This window comes from Engraulis encrasicolus, chromosome 20 (genome assembly GCF_034702125.1).
Source record: "Engraulis encrasicolus isolate BLACKSEA-1 chromosome 20, IST_EnEncr_1.0, whole genome shotgun sequence".
Classification (NCBI taxonomy): Eukaryota; Metazoa; Chordata; class Actinopteri; order Clupeiformes; family Engraulidae; genus Engraulis; species Engraulis encrasicolus.
The window spans coordinates 35,484,993-35,509,284 of record NC_085876.1 but is presented as its reverse complement, the minus strand read 5'-3'; the positions used below and the strand labels follow the sequence as shown (position 1 = coordinate 35,509,284).

General features: G+C 44.4%; 1 protein-coding gene across 1 annotated transcript; it reads right to left on the bottom strand.

Annotated features, from left to right (window-relative positions):
• Nucleotides 1-1,515: 1,515 nt before the first annotated feature.
• Nucleotides 1,516-23,925, bottom strand: LOC134436556 (mucin-5AC-like). Its single transcript, XM_063185819.1, has 12 exons — nt 23,828-23,925; nt 21,871-22,024; nt 20,745-21,647; nt 19,141-19,265; nt 17,359-17,512; nt 15,944-16,197; nt 14,445-14,595; nt 13,286-13,923; nt 12,538-12,688; nt 9,151-9,797; nt 6,771-6,924; nt 1,516-3,085 (listed from the first exon to the last, which is right to left on the bottom strand). The coding sequence occupies exons 1-12, from the start codon at nt 23,831-23,833 to the stop codon at nt 1,869-1,871; spliced, it is 4,554 nt and encodes a 1,517-aa protein (XP_063041889.1). The 5' UTR covers nt 23,834-23,925; the 3' UTR covers nt 1,516-1,868.
• Nucleotides 23,926-24,292: the final 367 nt, after the last annotated feature.

The following is a 24,292-nucleotide window of genomic DNA, read 5'->3' as shown; positions in this document are numbered from 1 at the left end:
AATTCGAAGTGGCCCTCGAAAGAAACAGTTCCGCACCCTGGTATACAGTATATATCGACTGGTACACACTATGGATATGGAATAGTACTGTACTGTACTGTATAGGCAACACTCTCTCCTCTTTCAGTCAATCCATTCATCTTCCTTCTCTCCCACTAACCCCTCCCTCTGCTCCAACTACATCCAGCTCATTCCTCAGACAGTGATGTCATTTGGGGCGAAGTATCGCTTGATTGGCTTTGGAATTCGGTGGTTTCTGGCCGCCGGGATGGGAGCCACCCACCCAACCACTAGCCAAGGTCCAGTGACGGGTAAACATGGCGGATGACATGAAAACAGAATCTTTCGGAAAAGGTCATGATGTCAGACATCCGTCACGAACACACACACACGCGCGCACACACACACACAGGCACGCACGTGCGCACGCGTGCGTGCACACACACACACACACCCCATCTTCTGTATTTATCACAACATCTTCCCCTTTGGACCTTGAAGTAATAGGCATATACAGTACAATAATGCATGAAATCAACCAAAACAATCATGCACACAAACAAATAAAATACAATGGCCTTTTGAAAACTTTGAAGTATCATATTGTACATGCAACTGGAAGTGTTTGTGTTGTGTGGTGGTGATTAATCATGTGACATCCCCTTTGTCACCCATGTGACCCCACATGACTGCAGGCCACAAAGGGTTTGGGGTGGGTGGTAGCGAACTAGCGGTAGTGTTGTGGTGGGGGCGTGACTTCACAAAGAAATTGACAGGGGAAAAGAGGGATGTGTGTGTGTGTGTGCAACAGCACATCAAATAGAAAAGGTTTTAACCTGGATTATCGGCATGTTTACCAACATACTAACCTACTTGGGGGGGTAAGCTGCAAACATGTGGCTTCAGTAGGCCTATGTTTCATTTCATTACAGGGGATGTCATGTTGCCTATTCATGTTTGGGGTCTATGAAAAAGCTGATGTAATAGGCCAACTGCAGGGGGGTTTTGTATCTTTTTTGCCTGGTAGAACCATGCACTGAACAACCCAGGCCGTAACCTACTAGGGGTCGTAACAAGGATTAGTGTAACACATTAGCTCTAGGAAGTGAATGCTACATTCGGACATAGTGTATATTGCAAGCATTCTGCAAACTATAGAAAAAGAACTCAAAACTACTACTGTAAATCTACTGTAATACTGCAGTTTATATTCACAACATAGCTGCATGATATAATTTAATATCAGTGTGCAGCATTTATTATATGGGCAGCGTAAGCAGTACAAAAGCCATACCCAGTACAATGGGATGATGTATGACTAGTGTGCTGTGTGTGCCCGAGGACAATAAAATGCGGGTCTTCTTTTGGCCCACAGCGCCACCCTGTGGTCGACAATGGTATCAAGAGTTATTGTGGGCAAAATATGTGGCCCTGTCCACCGCCTCCATTTTCACTATGGCAAGTTTATTTCGCAACTAAAAAGAAACAGTGTAGTAAAAATAGTCAGATATAAGGTTGAATTTGCCACTGTAGTCTTTTCTGTTTATTTCCATACTTTAATTTACAGACTCGCTCAACTTCGGCATAACACATTTTCGAAAAATGGCACATGAACAAATTCCGTACCAGCAAGTTAAAAAAACCTAACATTTTTTTCCCATTACAAAGAAACACAACGAGTTAGTGGGAAAGCTCCTGTCTTTGGTTTAACCCGTTCAGTAATACACTCACATACTGTATGTGACTAAAAACACTTCAACAAAATTTTCTGAACTGAATGAGAAAATTGATCAATGAACTGAATGATGAATTCGAAATGTAATCAAGCCAAGAAATAATAATTACAAACTTTAACTTCAACTTCATCATTAAACTGAATGACTGATGACGTGGAGCATGTGCCACCTGGCGACGTACTTGTGGACGCAGGGCTGGCAGCGCTTTGCGCACGGGCACTGCCAGGTTACCGTCCTGAAGTTGAAGCCGACCATGACGCGGCCCGTCCTGCTGTACTGCTGCTCCACGGCCGGCTCGTAGACGGACAGGTACCTCTTTTTCGCCGGCCCGGGGAGGTCCACCAGGAAGGAGAGGGGCGCCCTGGCTTCCAGCGCCGCCCTCTGGTGCTCCAGACACAGGGCCCTCTGCTCCGGTCCAAAGCCCTTCTCCTCTATTGTCATCAGAAGCCGTTCGTCCAGCTTAAGAGGCTCCGTCTCCGTCACGGCAGGACAGTACCAGAGCGACCTGAGGTGCGGACATTCCAAAGTTTTCGGGTTGGACTTTTTTGTGGCAGTGGCAGCGGCGGCGGGCTCCATCTTGAACTTCGCCTTGCATTCCTCCGCCTCGCAGAACGTCTGCTCCTGGTCCCACGTCTGTCGGAGCACGTGCAGCGGTGCGCCGAGGGTGTCGAAGGCCCGGGCCACGACAAAGACGCCTCTGTCCACGTCGATGCACTGGCACCTCAGGTGGCGCTCCGTGCTGATCTGCAGCTTCAGGATCCGGGAGTGGCGCCTCTCAATGTGCACCTTGAGGTTCTTTTTGTTCAGGCGGATTCGGCACTGCGGGCACACCACCTTGTCTCTCCCCGAGGGCTTTGCCCCCGCTTGACTCGAAGGTCGGGGGGGCGGTGACCAAATGCCGATAGCTGAGGGGGACAGGAACGACATGGCGGGATCGTCCGGGGAGGGAGGCTCCGAGAAGAGGTCTTCCTCATCAAACTCAACGGAGGGTGGAGGCTCCAACAAAGAGGTGACGGCAGCGTCGGATTCAGACAGCGGGTCGGCAGCCGTCGAGGATATAGTCTGCTCCGTCATGTGCTCGTCAGCAGTGGATATCCACAGCTGAGTCAAAGGGTCGGCAGCACTGAAGGATGCCGGTTGCTGCTGCTTCACGGGGGCGGCAACAGCCTTGGATGCCGGCTGCTTCAGAGGGGCGGTAACCGTGAATCCAGATTTCGTTAGGGTGCCCGACAGGTGGCTGTTTAAATGATGTCCAAACTGCTCTCTCTTTATTACGGTGGAGGGGCAGTACAAACAATGGAAATGGGCTACCGTCCTGCAAGACCTGTTGCATTTCCAGATTGTAATTCCTGAAAAAAATAAGTGAATTAAGTAAATGATCATTACTAAACCACACATCAGACAGCACTAGGCCTACACTCTCTGGAGATGGTCCAAACATGCAGTAAAACATTCTTCTCTTACAACAGTAGTACAAAATGTGACTTCAGGTGCTGTTTCCACGTAGCAGGATATTTTTTTAGCAGGGTATTTTTTTCTCCTGCTAGGTGGAAACGCAACGTGTGGATAAAAAAAATCCTCCATTGTAACAAATGCGTTTCAGACCCCTAAACAGGATATTTTTTTCTCCTGCTATTTTTTTCTCCTGCACCTGGATTTTTAAATATCTGCTACGTGGAAACGGAAGGCCAAAACCAATGCAAAACCAATACAAGCAGGAGAAAAAAATATCCACATATAAAAATATCCAGCTACGTGGAAACGGCACCTTAGTGTCGATGTCTGGGATAGCCTACAACTACCTACTATTTAGCGGTGTCCTTCATCCTAAGCCATTAGTCTGCATTCTCAGTTGTTAATCAGGTTTTGTGAAGTCCTACAATTATAATTTTTCATTTTTCCTGTCTTTCTTTTCACTGTACCATCTCCACATCAGTATGCAGAGTTAGTAGAGGTACTTTTACAAATGTAATTACAGCACTAGCAGAATATTACAAATGTAATATCATACCACCCGTCTCGTGTTGTAATTAGGTCTGTAAGAGTACTTCTACTTCTACTTTATACAACTCTGTCGGTATGTGACTTCCCCGTCAAACCCCACCACTGTGCTTGCACTGTGCTAACACAGCTGCGCCACATACAGGTAGTTGTCTCTGGGAACGCAGGTTCGAGTTAGGGAATGGTTGCTGCAGGACATGCACGCACAGATATTGTGCATGAACACGTTGCCAAGAGAATTTTATGTCAATTTTGCACACGGGATAATCAGGGTATCTGCACATTTTTCATCACCCAATTTAATGCTTTTTAATACCATTTTTAATACCTCCAACAGTAAAATTAATACCACTGCACGGGCGTGCTTTTGTGTGTGTTACATGGTATAATATTGCTATTATTATTACATTGCTATAATGTAATGTAATACATACATTCACACTGCTTACTGTGTTATTTTATTCTCATTGCCTGCTCCCTAGTCACTTTCTGCACCAGATGTTTGTCATGACTTGTCAAAGAGGTTTCTGTATGATGTGGGAGTTGTCATGAAATCGGCCCCTTCCTTAGATAATTCATTATAATTTCAAATCAAGTAGCCAACATCTGTGTAACTCGCTAAAATATTCTTTCAGTTGATCTGGCTGCTGCATAGGTGGGCCAAAACTCTAAGTACCCTAGTCATTTTTTGTGCTTAATTTAACGATAGAGATGACAACAAAAGAGTGAGGTGGCGCGCACACACACACTACCCATTAGATTAAAACATCATTAACCAAAAAGTCATTCAAAACTGAAACAATTTCAAAATTGTGTATATTTGAGAAGTTTGATGACATTTTCATGAAATACTTTCAATATAAAAATTAAAAATGGACCAACAATTCATCTTTTATAATGGATAAATATTGGAGCACAGTGCACCTTAGTCTAGGAGAGACAACACCTGTGGCGTCAAAAGGGTTAAAAAAGAACGACTGCTCAGCTCTGGACTGCTCCTTCTGTTTGTTCCCCCCTGCTCCATCATAGAGACAGTAGTAGGCGTTCTACTTTCAGTTTAGCAAGTCGTTCTTCAGAGTGGGAGCAAAGAAAACAGCAGCAGTGGAAACTTGATATGAATTCCACAAACATTTCCCTAACCGCGGACACGCGGCGACTGGAATAGCGATGTAAACACCACGCGGTTACCGATACGCGGTTACACTCATCCTCGCATATCCTCATTGCGACATTTAGCCTCGTAGAAAACACTCCGTTACTCGCCCGATTTATGTTACATGTGAAACGCATTTCCACCGCTTAAAACTTCACAACACTCGTGCTCACTTCGGATTGCATTAGCATCTGACAGCATCAAATAATACGCCACGAAGCTCGAGGACACTTTGAAGTAGCATATTGTATGAATGCATTCATCATGCATTCATGGAATGCATTCATGGAATTATATGCGTTTAGCAAACACAAACCTAAACGAGAGGGCATGGCTAACATTAGGAGAGGGAGCATTATAGAGCACGAGCAGGCTAGATGACGAGATACAAAGTTTGAAAACAATGCAGTCATTTTAAGACTTACGCTTTCGACGAGTAAACTGGCACCACAGATATAGCTTCCACGCTGCATATTGGTTGATGAAATTTAACAAGTTTCACTTTCAGTTGTACTGCGGTCAGTCACACGCACTGTGGTGGATGGGATTTTAAGTCAGCCATCGCCATCATCCAGTAGGGGGATCCGAACGATAGGGTCTGCTACACCGGCGGGCCTGTCACTATCGAGTGCATAGTTTACCCCAGACATGACTGACAGTCTCGAAACCTTGTTGCCGCCTTATAGTTATGAAACAATGTTTTTACGGAAGACTGTGCAGGCATCTATATTTTATTACATTGTGTTTGGGTGAAATTTAATGCCAGGATTTTTCATATTTAATGCCACACCTCAAAAAATAGCTAAATTTAATTCTTTTCACGGCCTTAAATCATATGTTCTAAATTTAATGCTTTTTAATACTTTTTAATGCACCGCGGGGACCCTGATAATACGTCACACAAGGCACACAAGGCACACAAGGCGTGCCCATGGTGCAATACTGACAAAAACCGTGAGGGGCGATCCTCCAAACTTGTTGAGTAGAGGTGTTGAATTCGTGTTAAAGTAAAACAATGGTGGAAAACATTAATGAGAGCCCAGTTGGCTACCTGCCCCGAATAATGCCTCCAGTATGGTGCAAAGTGCTCTGTTATTGCACTTGACCGCACACAAATACATAGTCTTAGGCAACCATGTCCCCGGCCTTAGCCTGGTTCTTACACCAGAGCTGTGCGGAATTCCACCACACAGATGTCTGGGACCATTATTGCACATTCCCATTGGCTGTGGTCACTGACCTCTATACAGTCATTGGCTGTCGCGGTTTGTCACCGAACCGCATCATAGAAAGTTGAAAAGATTTCAACTTCAAACTGTCGCGCTCGGTGTGCGAATCGCTCTAGTCTCCAGATTCGCTTTTGTCGCGCGACTCAATACAGAGTCAATTACTTCTGTCGCTCGCCTCGCTCAGATCGCCGCTGGTGTATTTCTGCGGTAACCCTCCATACTGGAGCTATTCGAGGGAAGGAGCATCAGGAAGGCAAACAAAATCTTGGCTGATCCTAGTCATCCCAACTATGAACTGTTTTCTATATTACCATCTGGGAAACGGTATAGAAGCCTGAAATCTCACACTACCAGACTCCAAAGTAGTTTCTTCCACCAAGCAGTTAGATTACTGAATTCATGTTGAAGACAACAAGGCACTTTCTTTGCACTTTTCCAATCCCTGGACTGCTGAAAATCTCTCCGGCAAGAATTGTTTCAATAACTATGTTGTGTCATATCGTTTCAAGAACTAAGGCGGCTCGCATTGATGAGTCATAGGACAGATTGTAACGTAGACTATATTGATTGTGTAGATATGAACAGATTAAGTTTTTGAAGGATTTGCTGGTGGCAAGGACGGACTATGAGATATTCTTGAAAATCCCCTACCTTTATGCTTCACAGCATGATTAAAGTGGGTTTCCATGTGGATCTCAATCTTGGTTAAGTCGTTGCCTGCACTGTACGAGCAGGAGATGCATTTATACGCCCCATCCTGCAGGAAGGACTCTGGATCTGGTACGCTTTTAAAATGGGTAGGATGCTGAGGAGGAAAGATAAAGACTGCATGAGAAGATGAATAAAAACACATACAGTAGAACCTACTCAAAGGAACCATATACTGTCCAAAAAAGTAGGAAAAGAGCTGAGGCACTCTGAGATTTGAGAAAAATATAAAAAAGCCCAGTTGTTCTTTATTATTTTCTTTATCTTCATTGCTGTTTTACTGTATCTGGTGGAAAAATAGACTTGATGGTTGCTTTGTGGTTTGTGTCTCTTCACCAGTAGGTCATTTCTGTTGCATTGATTGGTTTTAGTCTATTTTTCCACCAGATACAGTAAAACAGCAATGAAGATAAAGAAAATAATAAAGAACAACTGGGCCATACTTCAAAGTGACCCCTCCATCAAAGAAGTGTTCCCAAACCCCCCCTCATTCTGTTTTAGACGTGCACCTACATTAAGGGATAAACTGGTACATAGTCACCTCCCAGTGAAAAGAAAAACACATTGGCTACAGAAACGGAAAGGGAATCACAGATGTGGAAATTGTAACCACTGTGAAAATGTAGCTAAATCATGTACTTTTGTGGATGTGTTTACTGGACAGAGTTTCACGGTTAATGCCTTTGCCAACTGTAACACCACTTTTGTAGTCTACAGGCTGGAGTGTGAGTGTGGATGCTTTTACATCGGCAGAACAAAAAGAAGACTGAAGGACAGGGTGGCGGAACACAAGAACGCCATCAGGACAAAAAATCCTGCCTATCCTATGGCAGTCCATTATCAACAGGCCGCACATCCCTCTGTCTCCTCCCTAAAGGTGATGGTGATAGAAGTGGTGCCCAAACCTCTCAGAGGTGGGGACCACCTGAGAATCCTCCTCCAGAGAGAAACATTCTGGATTAGTAAGCTGAAGGCTACCTCCTTCCCAGGCTTGAATGAGGAATGTGACGTTTCTCCCTTTCTGTGACATATGTTTGAAAGAAGTGTGATGATTTGTTTTTTCTTTAATTATCTGTTCTCATTTTCTTCTTTTTTTTCCCCTCTCCCCCGTTTTTGAAATGTATGTCTTCTCTTTCTTACTAGTAATGGTTTTTAGTCATTCTTGTCAGCCAATTATTGAACATGCTTACTGGTCACATGATGTGACAAGATAGGAAGACTCCACCCCTTCTGACACCTATAGGTGCCATTTTAACCTCTGACCTACTTTCTTGGTCTATGCCCAGATGAAGACCAATATGGCCACAATGCATAGACCCATGTGTTTTTAAACAGAATTGCCATGTTATATCAAAGGCATTTTATATTTTTCTCAACTCTAAGATTGCCTCTGCTCTTTCCTTCTTTTTTGGACCTACACTTCACCCGGTACAGATGAGCACCTGAGTAATGTTACCCTGCAAAGTCTCCTGAGCGCTTTAAGCCTTTTAGTGTCAAACCATATACTGTGTTGGTCTATTTGGAATGTCTCTAAAATGTGCTACTAATCAATGCTTTATTGCTTTTATTTAGTCATCTTTTTTCAGATGCGTCCTAGCAGCTCTATAAGAGGGTATGTCCGTCCGTCCGTCTGTTCGTCGGTCTGTCCGTCTGAAACACATTCTTTAAATAGGCCAAAACACGATCTTCGCCGCCATTTTTCGCATTACTCCCATCATATTTGTGCTTTTGGACGCATCTTTTTCTGCCTATCGGACTTGTTTGTTATAGCCAGACGGTGTACAGGTAAAAATGTTTTGTAAGTTTTAAAGTTTTTAAATATGCTTTGTAAATAAAGATAACTTCCTTACTTTCTTAATATAAACAGTAGTGAAAAACCCTCTTGTGACTGGAGCTTGTGACTCGAAAACTACTTGAGATAAGTCTCATTCTAGTGTAGCTTATAGGACATGGACATCCAACGGCCAAGTGCCATCACCTGATGCCTTCCCTCTGACGGTGGTGTTCTGTTATTCTAGAAGAGTGTTTTTTTCTTAACTTAAACTTAAACTTAAACGGGACACTGCCGGCCACCGTTGTCCAAATTCGGTTTGAGTTGGATTTACCAAATGCTGCTCGGCAGGGAGCCGTCTTCCACGCCGCTACTGGCCGACTACCGCTGTGTTGGTGTGGAGAGACAGATCTGATCTGTTTCCATGTTCTTTCGCCGCCGCCAGTAAAAATCGCTTCCATTCCACCCCCCTTCCCTGTTCTGGTGTGTAAAGGCCCAAAAGATATCAATCACAAACTTTGACAGTCCATTGCCATGGACAACAACACCTACCGTACAGCTGACCGAAGAGGCAATGGCAGCAGTGGATTCAGACTGAGGGGCGGCAATCGTAGATGTCTGCAGCTGAGTCAAGGGGGCAGCAACAGTGGACGTCTGCATCTGAGTCAAGGGGGCGGCAACAGTGGATGTCTGCAGCTGTGTCAAGGGGGCGGCAGCAGTGGATGTCTGCAGCTGTGTCAAGGGGCCGGCAACAGTGGATGTCTGCAGCTGTGTCAAGGGGCCGGCAACAGTGGATGTCTGCATCTGAGTCAAGGGGGCGGCAACAGTGGATGTCTGCAGCTGAGTCAAGGGGGCGGCAACAGTGGATGTCTGCAGCTGTGTCAAGGGGGCGGCAACAGTGGATGTCTGCAGCTGTGTCAAGGGGGCGGCAACAGTGGATGTCTGCAGCTGTGTCAAGGGGGCGGCAACAGTGGATGTCTGCAGCTGTGTCAAGGGGGCAGCAGTAGTGGATGTCTGCAGCTGTGTCAAGGGGGGCAGTGGTGCAGGTTTCGGCAGGGGGGCAGTTGTGGGGGGATTCTGGTGGTGGCTGTTTAAATGATTTACAACCTGACTTCTCCTGATTACCGTTGAATCGCAGTGCACGCAATGAAAATGAGCCGCCGCCCTGCAGGATCTGTTGCATTTGCAGATGAAAATTCCTGAAATAAAGAAGCAAAGAAATAAATCATTACTAAAGCACGCATAACAGGCAGCAGTGCAGTCACAGCACCTAGGCCTCCACTGAAAAGATGCTTCATAGTTAGGCTAGGTTCGATTGCTTGTCACCCATTCGACTCCACTGCATCATCCTAGTAAAAGCATAACAACCCCAAACATAGCTTACGCATAGTTTAAAACCTCCTTACCCAGGCCTCCACTGAAAAGATGGCTCAGACATACAAACATTGTTCTCATACAACAGTCGCGCAAAATGTGATTCAAGTATTTATAGCACGATTCGCCATCAAACACACACGCGCAGCCATTCACAGAGGATTTTAACCATCACTGAATGTCTGTTAATAGGTAATATGCGGCAGAATTATTACTTCACAAGTAACGGACAGTGCCGCATTCACATGGGACTTAAAACTCAAGTCATTCTCTGAATTATTCAGAATTAGCAGTGTTCCATAGTAATATTTTTAAAGAAGAATCTGCACTCACAAGCTACGTCTCATTATTTATTTATTAATTACCACCATGGCCATTTTTCTTCTTTAAGTTGATACCTTTTATCGCGCACCCAAAGTCATAAATTTTTCCAATAAGTTCAACGCGTCTTCTGACAAACCATAGTAATATTTATCCAGTGCGAATAAGGGCCAAAACATACCAAGGCGGAACGGAACGGTCGCAGGACGAACGCGGTCTTTTTGCTTAGTTTCGGCCGGCGTGTTTTTCTCTGCCTTTCACACTGACAGCATTGGCGTGCACCAGAGCATGGCAACCCGACCGAAGCCCGACGGGCCTGGTCGGAACCCGACGGGCCGGGCCGGGCTCGGACAAAAAAAATAGAATATCTGTCGGACTCGGGTCGGACTCGGGCTTGAAGCAAACAGACATTGTGAAAATTGTAAGCAACCAGAGGAAACGTTTCAGTTCATGCAAACGGCAGTTTTGTGATTAAAAAATAAATAATTGAATATGCATAAATTAAAATGTTGGTAGGCTACTCGTGCGAGTGATTATTATTGGCTGTATGCGCGCGCCAGTTACCAGTGGCGACATGGACGCTCACTCCCAGTCAGCCGAGTAGGGATGCCTAGTCAACTTGTTTTCTTAATAAGCGCCAAATCAACAGTTGTCAGCGGACGCGTGGTCTTTTGTTGTAGGCCTAGTGTAGCCTAGGCCATGTTTTAGCATGCCGAGGCTGTCTTGAATGTTGAACATAAAATGACGAAGTTTGTCACTGCATTGTTCGCCAAGGATTACATTTCCAGCATGTGCTAGCAAGGAGCATAATATGGATAACTAAGAAGATGCACAAGCTACGTGGAGTAAGGTAGGAGAGGTTTCCTGTTACTACTTTGTCCGCTGTGACATATCATGTCCTTCACGTAGGTTCTTCTTAATTGTTGTCACTTTTACTGTACAGTTGTAACTATGCGCGTGCAACCTTTCCTGATTTTATATTGACCGCATGGACATCAGGGGAAATGACATTCTCTTGGGGGCCGAACAGGTTCTTCTGGGTTAAATTATAGCCCATCCTTCTTAACGACAAGGAGCAGCAGCTTCACAGGGCTCGCGGGGATTTATTTGCATTAACAGTAACGTAACAAATGCTTCGATAGCGTGCTGACTGCATCCAAAACGTTTTCGCCTTTCTTATCCTCTCACGCCCCTCCCATGCATTTGGTCACCGCACCCAACATCTCTGGTTAGTCTAACCGAAGGAAACATAAGGTGCGCTGTCACATGTGTGTGTGTGTGTGTGTGTGTGTGTGTTTGTGTGTGTGTGTGTGTGTGTGTGTGTGTGTGTGTGTGTGTGTGTTTATACTTACTATGCGTGCGTAACTAAATTAGGCTACTGCAAATTGCCTCATCCTAACGTCTTTGCCTATCTTGGCTATTTATCACGTGCTATTTTGAGTATGGAGGAGCCCACATAGAAAATCTTGCTTGCGCACAGGTTCTGTTGTTATTACAGTGGTCTCGGGCTTCGGACGGGTTCGGACACAAACATTTTAAATAGTCTCGGGCTCGGGTCGGGGTCGATCACTTTTCTGTCGGCTGAGGGCCGGGCTCGGACAGAAAAATACGGCCCGAGCCACACTCTAGCGTGCACGGCCAGTCCTGTTCAAAATCCTACCCACAGCCTAAGCTAGCATGCTACTCTGCCATTCATTTGAATGAGATACCGCCGGTCGCCGGCGTGAAAAATACGCTCGAGTTCTATTTTCCAAATGCAGCGTGGCGCGGAGCCGGCTCACGGGCCGCTGACGTTCGACTACCGCCGGTTGGTGTGTAAGGACAGATATTTTTCAATATATTTTCACCGACGCCGGTAAAAAACGCGGCCGTTCCGCGACGCTTTACCGCCTTGGTGTGTAAGACCCCTAAGGCTTTTGTCACTCTGGACTAAATTGTCCTAGCCTACTACTACCTGCTGCTTAGTCCTTCATCCTAAGCAACATTCCTGAATTCTCAGTTGTTAATCAAATACTGTGAAGTCCTACAATTATGATTTTTAATTTGTTTTCTTGTTTTTCTATTCACTGTAATACCTCCAGTATCCAGTCTTGCGATCCAGTCAGGCTAAGTTCGAGTGACGGCTCGAGTCATATCCCTCCCATCCCTACCCCATCTTTCTCCCTCTTGTCACCCATCCACTCTCTCCTCAGCACCATCTTCTTCATAAAAGCATAAAACCTCCTTTACTATAAACCCTCCTACCTTTATACTTCACAGCACGATTAAAGTGGTTTTCCATGTGGGCCTGCATCTGATGGGCATTGACGACTGTGTAGGTGCAGCAGCTGCATTTATGTAGCCCACCCTCGAGGAAGAATGATGCGTCCGGCATGCCCTCGAAATGGGTAGGATGCTGAGGAGGAAAGATAAGATGAAGACTACATTAGAGCAAGGGGTTTCAACATTCGAGGGCTCCCTAACAGGGCTTGACACTGGCACCTGTCAGACGGCCAAATGCTGGTAAAACTTGGCTGTGGCTAGTCATAATTTCAGTGTCACTAGCCAATTGGGCAGGTAACTTATTCATTGGTATAGCATGTCAGAGTAGCCTATATTCTTCTTTTTGCACCTTGTGTATAATTGTTTGCATTTAGGTTCAAGGAAATGCTAAATTGCATAGTTTCTATTTATTTGATTCATTTCCATGTGGAAAGCAATGCACTGGTCTACTTGCTTTAGCATCTCATCTTCGGAGGTTAGATATACAGTATTATGATAAAGAAAAAGAGTAATATCATCTTCATGGCTAGTAGAATAGATTAATGGCTAGTGACTCGGGAAAACAACTAGCTACAGTGGCTGGTGAGTGAAAAAGTTAAATGTCAAGCCCTGCCCCCTAATGGAGGAATTAAGACATGTGAACACGTTAATCGGTTTTCTGCTGTTCTAGAGTCATAAAGAAAACAATCACAAATGTTGACAGTCTAATGCCAATGTGGACAACACCTACCGAAGAGTCAACGGTAGCAGTGGAGACAGACTGCAAGGCGTCAGCAGTGGAGGATGAAGGCTCCTGTGTCAAGGGGGCAGCAACAGTGGTGGATGTCTGCTGCAGAATCAAGGGGGCGGCAACAGTGTTGGAAGTCTGCAGTTGAGTCAAGGGGGCGTCAGCAGTGTTGGAAGAAGGCTGCTGTGTTAAGGGGGCGTCAGCAGTGGATGTCTGCAGCTGAGTCACGGGGGCAGCAGTGGATGTCTGCAGCTGTGTTAAGGGGGCGGCAGCAGTGGATGTCTGCAGCTGAGTCACGGGGGCAGCAGTGGATGTCTGCAGCTGAGTCACGGGGGCAGCAGTGGATGTCTGCAGCTGTGTCAAGGGGGCGGCAGTGGATGTCTGCACCTGTGTTAAGGGGGCGGCAGCAGTGATGGATGCGAGCTGCTCCATTGGGACGGCATCAGTGTTGGATGCCGGCTGCTTCAACGGGGCGGCAACAGTGAATGCAGGTTTCGGTGGCGGAGTGGTGGGGGGAGACTCGTTGTGATTTTGTAAATGACCCAAATAAGTCTCTCTCTTGCTTACTGTTGAGTTGCAGTGCACACAATGAAAATGGGCCATCTGCCTGCAAGGTTTGCTGCATTTGCAGATGAAAAGTCCTGAAATAAAGAAGCAGAGAAATAAATCATTACTAAAGCACGCATAACAGGCAGCAGTGCCGTCACAGCATCTAGGCCTCCACTGAAAAGATGCTTCAGAGTTGAGGGCAGTCATGGGTGAGCGGTTAGGGCGTCAGACTTGCATCCCAGAGGTTGCCGGTTCGACTCCCGACCCGCCAGGTTGGTGGGGGGAGTAATCAACCAGTGCTCTCCCCCATCCTCCTCCATGACTGAGGTACCCTGAGCATGGTACCGTCCCACCGCACTGCTCCCCATGGGGCGCCACTGAGGGCTGCCCCCTTGCACGGGTGAGGCATAAAATGCAATTTCGTTGTGTGCAGTGTTCACTTGTGTGCTGTGGAGTGCTGTGTCACAATGACAATGGGAGTTGGAGTTTCCTAATGGGCTTTCACTAACAGGTTAGGTTCGATTGCTTGTCACCCATTCGACTCCACTGCATCATCCTAGTAAAAGCATAACAACCCCAAACATAGCTTACGCATACTTTAAAACCTCCTTACCTTTGTAGTTCACAGCAAAATTAAAGTGGTTTTCTATGTGGGCCTGCATCTGATAGGCATTGACGGCCTTGTAGGTGCAGCAGCTGCATTTATACAGCCCACCCTCGAGGAAGAAGGATGCGTCCGGCATGCCCTCAAAATGGGTAGGATGCTGAGGAGGAAAGATGAAGACTACATTAGAGCAGTGGCTCTCAAGCTTTTTTTTTCTTAGCAAACTTCCCTGTTACGCCCAGACCCGAAAGCTTGGCTGGCCTTCATGTATTTGATTGTCTGTCCATTGTCTCCAGTCCTGCAGGTGGAGCTGAGGGTATTGACTGAGATAGGAAACATCTTTGGGGCTAATGGCAAAGAAGGTGGAGCTAACAGGAAGAGAAGGCTAATACAATGTCCCGCTACAGTCCCACAGCAACATTCGGCCCCATGATTTTCGCGCGTGACCGCCATTCTGGAATGAACATCGGACAAATTACATTGGAATGCATTGGGAATGTATACAGTATTTCTACATAGTGTGGTAAAAAAAAATGTATATAGCTATAGGAAATTCTTTCCTTATGAATGCTTATGCCATCTCATGTGTTTTTTTCGGCACAATCAGTGCAGAAGTTATTCATCTAGAAGGCTTAAGTTGCCAAAGTAGCTAGCCATATTATGCTAACGTTAGCAGCATTACATCCGCGGTCTTTCCTATGACCAAAGAGCGTTGCTATGGCTACTGTTCATGAGAAAGTGGCGTACGTGACTGCCTGTTCATTCCAGAATGGCGGGTCTGACTCAGAGCTGACTCACAACGCCCCCAACTGACTGTTTCCCATAAAGGACCTGACCTTCACCACTTGTTAGATCCACTTCCTTTGCTAATGGGTTGGGCTATCACAGGGTGGATTCCAATATGTGGACTTCCATCCTCCCTTGCTCACTTGCCTGCTTGTGACCTCATGATGATGTCACTGACGACAGAAAATTAATTCAATATCTTGCAAAAGTACATTTTTAATTTCATTTTCTCATTTGCAATTGGGATGGTGAATGAAAAACAGTCCCCCAACAGTTGTTGTGGCTAGGCTGACAGCTAAGAAACTGTATTGTTTTCTCCATGGAAGCTGGGCCAGGAGGCGAGACGAGGCTATAAGCACAAGTGGAGGACGGAAGTCAGCATATTGGAATGCACCCACAGAGGCACTTCCTATTTGCTCATTCTCTCTCTCTCTCTCTCTCCACTCTCACAAGTTCACTCGTCTGATCTACTGATGCATCCTTTGGTGAAGTGACGTTACTGATAATTCATACGTTTTGTAAAAAAACGCACAAATCTGCGTGGTCTCCCTCTATGAATGTCATTGCCACTCACAAGCCAGTGGCCGTGACACCCCTTCGCATGTAAAACATGTTGACATGACTTGTCCAAAGTTTATAGGATCTTTGCTGTTCTGCTGTTCTAGAGTCATGAAGAAAGCAATCACAAACTTTGACAGTCTAAGGCCATGGACAACACCTACCGAGGCGTCAATGTCAGGAGCGGATTCCGACTGCGAGGCGGAGGATGAAGGCTGTGCCAAAGGGGCGGCAACAGCGTTGGATGCCGCCTGCTTCAAAGGGGGCGCAACAGTGAATGCAGTGACAGTGGTGGGATACAGGTGGCTGTTTAAATGCATTTTAAAGGCTTCTTTGTTGACCTTGGTGATTTTGCAGTATGCACAATGAAAATGGGAATTTGCCATGCAAGGTTTGCTGCATCTGCAGATCATAAGCCCTGAAAAAAAGAAGTAAATAAAGAAATCACTACTTAAGCACACGTCATAGACAGCGCATAGACCTGTGGTGTTTGTTGTATACCTGCACCAGCCCCTTTCATCAATTTCACACAGTTTCTTCCTTTTCAGTAAAGCTTTTGAACCCAGGTTGCCCATCACTACTCATTATCCACCGTGCACCATCCTAAGACCATACCATACCTGTCAACTTTGAGCTCCCAAAATCTGGGAAAATTCCCACATTTTAAGCCAAAATCCGGGACATTTTCTAAAGGCCAAAATTTGACAGTCAACGGGATGACAGAGACAGATCGGACGGTGCGTTGTAGGCTACTCTGCTTTTCACAACAGCGCGCGTGCAAAGACAGATCCTGTCTAAAATCCCTCAGCACACGTTTTACAGCGTGTAGAAACAATGCAATGAAAACAAAACAATGAAATGAGCGCAATGTGTTTCTTCTTGTTTTGTCGCGCAAGTTGTCTGTTCATGCAAAACTTCGTGCTGGTACAGGTTGTGATAGGTTAATCGCATGATTCGCTGTTCCGATGCTGTTTTATGCGTTGCATGAACTGACGGTTTCTGAGGAAAAGAGTGCAGGGCGCACAAGCGCTACGGAGCTCGAGGTTGATAGCTCGTATTTTCAAGGAACTTCAATTCTTGGTGGTATCTGGCATACCGTCTTCTGGCAGGTAGCTTGATAAGCAAGACCCCCTGTCTCTCTCTTCAAGAGGTGGTGTGGCTCGTCGGACAAGGCCGTGGGTAGCCTATATAACCTACTGGACCGACAGTGTTTTTTGATAATGTGACAAATCCAGGATATTTCCGGGAAAAAAATCAAATCGGGAAGAAATTGGGAAATGAGTCAAAATTAGGGACTTTCCCGGGAAATTAGGGATGGTTGACAGGTATGAACCATACACTTTGGGCCAATCCCATTTGTATTTTTCTACCCCTACCCCTTACCCCATTACCCCTTACTCCAAACACAGTCTGCCTGTCTGAACCCCTCCTTTTTTAGGGCTACAAAGTCCACCCCCTTACCCCTACCCCTCTGCCTTAACGACTATTGGGATACCCCTACCCCTACACAAAACGGAGGGGGAGGGGTAAGGGGGAGGGCCAAGGGGTGAATTGAGATTGGGCCTTTAAACGCCCCTACCTTTATGCCTCACAGCAGAGTTGAAGTGGGTTTCCATGTGGCCCGGCATGTGGTGGCCATTGATGACTGTAATGTACGAGCAGCAGGTGCATTTATACGTCCCATCCTGCAGGAAGAACTCTGGATCTGGTATGCCTTTAAAATGGGTAGGATGCTGAGGAGGAAAGATAAAGACAACATTAGGAGATGAATAAAAAAAAACATACAGCAGAACCCTCTCAAAATAAAGAAACCAGACATCGGGCTGGTCGATATGACCAAATAGTACATGTATATCACTATTGTGATAGAAAAGATTCTATCATGCCCCTTCTCCTCTATCCATACGGTGGAAACCTCTCAAGGAAATCATATACTGTACTGTATATGAAGAGTTGTGTTGAAAAATGATCGATTTTGGAACATTTTGGTAAATTGACATTTTTTTATTGGTCATTACATTAATAGGTTTGAAATGTGTGTACTAAAAATATTTATATGAACAGTAGTAGATAAACTCTTGTGACTGGAGCTTGTTACTTGAAAGCTGTTTATGACTAGAGCTTGTGACTTGACTCTTGTGACTAGCTGTACTTTTTTGACTTTTTAGGCACATCAAAATACAGGAGTATCCTGAGGCAAATCTATTTGGTCCTTTGTTCTATCTACGCCACACACACTGATGTGTTTTGCACTGATGCGCAGGAGTTTTTTTCAAAGTGTAAAAGGTGTTCAGGATCCTCCTTTCACTGCACAATTGTTTGAGACCCAAGTCAGCGCTCCCCCATCTCTCTCTCTACTTAAAAGGTGCACTATGTAGAATGGTGGCCAGAATGGGTACTGCAACTATGCTGCTCATTGAAACTGTGCTGCCTATTACCAATTTTGATCTTTTTATGATTGCTTCCTAAATAATAAACCAATATTTCCTAGTATAACCAAAGTACAGTAAGTTTTGAAGGTAAATATGTCTGTTTCTGGAAATTCAAAATGGCGGACCATGTAGAAGATCCCCCTTTTCATATGTGGAAAGTGCAATTTTCCCAGTCATAAAGAATATAATAATGAATGAATGAAGTATTCATGAAAAGGGTAACATTTGTGAATGTGCAGCATAAATTCTGGAAATAAACTACAAGCAAATAACACGGTGCACCTTTAAGTTAGTGTGCTCTCTAACAGCCATTGCTCAATGGTTAAAGTGCTGGCCAATAATCAGAGGGTTGCCGGTTGAAATCCCATTAGGGATGCAAACGATTAATCGATTAATCAACTTTAATCGATCAATGCATTAATCGATTAAAAAACATTCATCGCAATTAATCGACAATTCAACTGACAAGAGACCCAGGTGAAATGGGCATGTGAAGAGAGTGTGTGAAGAGGGGTGTGAATAGTGGGAATATTTAAATCACCGTTGGATTTAAGAATTGAAATAGAATGAATTTAAATGAGGTATTTTATCTAAATTTTTAATTAAAATTTTTAGATTTAGTAGTATTTTTTCCGAGAAACATTGAGATTTCGGGGGTAAAACGCTGCTTATCAATTAATCGTAAGTCGATCGATAAGGCTATCAACCAATGATTAATGAATTAATCGATAATTTGCATCCCTAAATCCCATACTTACCAGCACCTTCACCTATGGCTGAAGTGCCCTTGAGCAAGGCACCTAACCCCACATTGCTCCAGGGCATATAACCAATACTCTGTACCTAAATAACTGTAAGTCGCTTTGGATAAAAAATACCAGCAACATATAATGCAATGTAAGGTACTGTGATCATGAAAATGTGCTCACTGTGACTGTGTTCCGCTGCACAGGGGGTTTAGGAGGAGGAGGAGGAGGAAGAGAAACTGCAAAGTTTGTCGGTGCTGCTCCTGACGGAAGCACCAAATACACCACTTGAGGAAATCCTTGAGTAGCTGAAATTGTAGATGAGTACAAGTCAATAAATACAGACAAACTATATCAATTAACTTAAATTAAATAATTGATATATATCATAATGGTGCTTGTTATATTTAAGTTATTATGGTTACTATGAAATTAGGTGCATTGGACAAAGATGCATTGATATCTGACAGGAGGCAACATGGCAAGTGGAGTAATGCACTTTTTGGTTTATTTTCTAGAATTTCTGCTGTCCATACACAAATGTTACCTTTTCTTTGAATACATGCTTTACCACTATCATCAATTTGTAAGTATTCGTTACGACATGGACATTTATACTTCTTTAATGCGCTTAACTACAAACTTCTTTTACAAGGTCTTCAGGTGCGGGCAGACGCATTTGTACATTTTTTGCATTCTATTGAATTCAATTACATTCAATTGTAGTATTTTATTTTTGTGGGTTAGCATGACAAGACAGACGTTTATAGACCATAATAAAAGCTTCTTCAGAAGGCTTAGGCCTCGTACCCACACAGAGTAATTCCGCTGGTGAAGCGATATCGAAGCGGGACGCGATTTGATATAGACGAGTTCTCTATATCATGCAAATTTGATGGTCCAATAACCAATCAGATGGGCGTATGGGTAGCAAGGGCGGGAGTTACAAAAATTTTTGAAAAACATGGCGGCGATTTCTGTGATTTCCAACATCACGTTTTTGCTTAATATAAAGACCCTAAATGCTTATAAATGTCAAGACTACCACGGATTGATGTAAAAATGCACCACGAACGTATGTCACACAAGTAGATTACCCCACATTGCCATTTGATCACTCGATGTTTTGAGCTAACCGGGTAAGCTAATGTTAGCATTTTACCAGAACCAGGCAGCTACAAGCTTATATTAGACTACTTCTATACTTCTATAAGGATATAACGGGGCTTAAATGTTATCTAGGACCAAAACACAATCGCATTTAAGCCATGTACACACTGTGTTGTGATATTGGGTGAGTAATGTGTGCAAACGACCGTTCGCCGTTTGTTATCTCGCTCGGTCTACCCGGTGTCAGCTGCGAGACAGGCCGCGCCGCGAGGCTCGAAAGTCGGCTGAGCAGCGTAGTTAGCCCCGGGGAGAATCTAATGGGAGTATGCGTGACCACACCCCCAGCGCGATATTGCGCGTCGCGGATCCCGCTTGCCAGTTTCCCCAGTCGGTACTGAGCGTGAGGCCAAAATGTCTGTCAGTAATGCTAACCCACTGAAATAAAATACAAGAAGTACCGGTACACAGGAGTGCAGTGCAGCTCCCCCTCAATACTAGTAGTTATTCAGCGAATATTCATGACGAGTGGACATTTGTGACGGCCAGCACACATTCCAAAAAAAAACTAAAACGACATACTGGACCTTGAAAATGAGTGGCTTGAGTGATGGCAATGAAAACATAATGCACTATATACTGTATATATGAAAACAATAATTATAATTATGTAATCTTACATGTAGTCTGAAGTACTTGCACAGACGAAACAGGAACAGGTGTTGGAGGTTCTGCTTTCACTACTGCAGGAGCAGGTGGTGGAGGAGGTGGTTTAGCAGGTGGAGGCGATGATATTGCAGGTGACTGAGGTGGTGCTTCTGCAGGTGGAGGTGGTGATTTAGCAGAAGATGACGGAGGTGGTGATTTAGCAGAAGATGACGGAGGTGGTGCTTCAACAGGAGAAGTTGACGGGGGTGGTGCCTCTGCAGGAGAAGTTGACTGAGGTGGTGCTTCTGCAGGTGGAGGTGGTGATTTAGCAGAAGTTGACGGGGGTTTTGTTTCAGCAGGAGAAGTTGACGGAGGTGGTGCTTCAACAGGAGAAGTTGACGGGGGTGGTGCCTCTGCAGGAGAAGTTGACTGTGGTGGTGCTTCTGCAGGTGGAGGTGGTGATTTAGCAGAAGTTGATGGAGGTGGTGGTTCAGCAGGAGAAGTTGACGGGGGTGGTGCCTCTGCAGGAGAAGTTGACGGGGGTGGTGTTTTTGCAGGAGGTGCTGCTTCAGCTGGAGGTGATGGAGGAGGTCCTGCTTCAGCAGAAGAAGTTGATAGAGGTGGTGTTTTTGCAGGAGGAGCTACTTCAGCAGGTGGAGGAAGCACAACCACAGGAGGAGGAGCTAGAACCACAGGAGGAGGAGCTAGAACCACAGGAGGAGGAGCTAGTACCACAGGAGGAGGGGCTAGTACTACCACAGGAGGTGCTGGAGGGGCTGCTTCAGCAGGTGAGGGAGGAGGCACTGCGTTTGCAGTGTAACATTTAGATATGTGCTTTAAAAAAAGCTCTCTCTTGCCGACAACCTTGCCGCAGGGTGGGCAATGATAATGTGCTTCTTTTTTGCATTTATTGCTGCATTTCAAGATAAACCATCCTGTGAAGCACAGAAATATATTTTATTTATATAATACATAAATAGCAATAGCAATAGTTTCTGTACACCACTACCATATTGTCATTCAATATGCTTGAGAAAGAGAAAGGCGAAAAATATATTTAAAAAAATCTAAATTTCTACTACATACGTGGTTGTAATGGTTATTATTATACAATACTAATATCGAAATTAAGAAGGTTTTTAAGGGTCATAACATTGCCTGCATTCTGCACCGCCACTTCAAAGTGATTCTTCATGTGGCAGATGAAGCTGTATTTGAGTTCATTTCGGAAGAAGCAGCAGGGACAGGAGTAAATGCCATTCGCATGGTACTGCTGCAGATCAGGATCGCGATTCCTGAAGTGGGTAGGATGCTGTGAACCAAACCAAGAGAGAACACTGGTGATGGCAGAAACCTGAAATGTGGACATCTACCTTAGACATCTCTGTCCAATCAAATGATGATTTGAAGTGGGTGTGGGCTTTTGTGTGAGGATGGGACAGCCCTGTCTGGAAGTCAGACCGCAAGAAACACATGCCCACCAAATGGTAAAATTGTATCTTTTTAACATGTTTAAATTGAATAACTTTATACCAAAAATATATGTGCAGAAATATACAGGGAAGTTTTTTGGACTGTTTAAATACTTATTTTGATTTTATTTATATGTTAAAACTTTATATTTTTGTGTGTTGCCTCAAAGCAACACCGTGCAGTTTTTTCAGCCATATGCATGTGAATTTGTATAGGGAATTGTTTTTGTATGCATAAATGATCTGTCAATGTTTTTACTTACAATCTAGTATACAGGAGATGGATATTAATTCACATTAATGAATTAAATAAGTTTGGAATATATTTAGCCATTTAAAATGGTGATGAGCTAAGGTTGCAAAATGACTTGAAATGGATGGGACCTTGGTTTCCTTGGACATTCAACCCCCTGTATGGACATTTAACACTGTGCACCACAACACCCATTGCAGTACATGTGCATAAATTAATGCATAATGCATTTTTTTAAGTTTTTACTATGTTTGCAATATTTTAGGGGTCAGGGATCAGGGGTCAGTTGGGAGTATGTGTGAGCTGGCGTATGTGTGTGTGACGCGTGTATTAATAAAAGTATTACCAGTGTGTAAACTATCTGAATGTGTGGGTAAAGAAAAGGTGCTACCTGATGCTGCTGTTCAGGAAAGTGCCTACTGAGACTGGAATTTAAGCAGATAAAGGTGTGTCAGAAGAAAGCGAACCTCAGAAATTGTTTTTTTTATGGTGTTATCTTCTGCCCATTGTTTTCTAATTAGTGGTGTGATAGTAATTCTTGTTTTTTTTTGGTCATTTAAATGTCATGTGTTCAGTTAATTGATCAAAAACAGTCAAAACATGGAAATAGTGTGCAGGGGCACTGATAAAAAAAATTGGGCCCCATGAAAGATTCAAATTTTGGGCCCCCAAAATGACAAATTATGTTATCAGCATCTTTCCAGGGCCCTGTCAGAGGTGTCCGGGCAGGCCCTTAGAATCTGTAACACCTTACCCCCCGTGGCGGCACCCATGATATTGTGTATTATCCTTGTAGTAATCTATAAAAAACCTTGACGTTTTTTGTACCTTTAATGGACAGTGTTGCCTTGAGCAACATATGTTGGTAGGCTATTGATGTATGATTGATCAGTAACCCCAAAGCACCCCAAAAATGAGGTGAAAATGGTTTTCCTCCCCAAAATTAAAAAGTAATGCAGTAGAGGGTTCAGTAGCCAACCTACTCTACTCTACTAAATGTGGCACACCTACAGAGGAAAATGGATAGTGTTAAATCAACACTTAGAAAGTGGTTTGAGTGCTTTCAGTTACTGTACAGAAGCCTGGTTCCAGAGAGTAATTAATAATGCATGATGTTGCTAAGATACCACTCAAAACAAACCTCACATTTCAGTCAGAGAGATGATTTCTGTCCAACAGCCTATTCTACTTCTAAAAGCAATCCCAACGTTTCTCCAGGCCTTGATGGAGGCGCGGCGTGACGGCCGACGACGAGGCCGCAGCGAGATGCTTCTGATATGAACATCGCCGCCCACCACCAGCAGCAACATGAAATATTCCCAAATGATTAACCTTAATGTGATTATACTCTCACACAAATGCAAAGCTTTGGCAAAAACACGTCGCTTACCGCCATCGACAATGTAATTCTTCTGGCCGTTTATTTCTGGCAAGTTTGGTTAGCTTCTTAGCGTCACTGGATGTTCTACTTCCTGTGTTATTGACAGGGGCTGATAGCGGTGGTGTGCTAACACTGCCCCCTGCTGAATAGGAGTAGCTGGACTCAGCAAAACTATGTTTGACCTTTGAGGCCCTCAGTGGACCCCGACGACAGGCCAAAATAAATAATGACGTGTAAAATATAAAAAGAAAGAATCAATAAATAATAATTAAAACCCCAGCTGTTATTAAAGACGGTAGCCAGCACCAGAGAATGCAGTTGGCTATAGCTAGGTCTAAGCCAGGACGTTTCAGCTCAGAAGTGAATCAAATCATGTCAAGCCAAGCCAAGTCAAGTCAAGCGTACTTTATTGTCAAATATCTATGTAACAAGGGTTAACACAGAAGTTTGAAACTGCATTTAACCAGTCTCCAA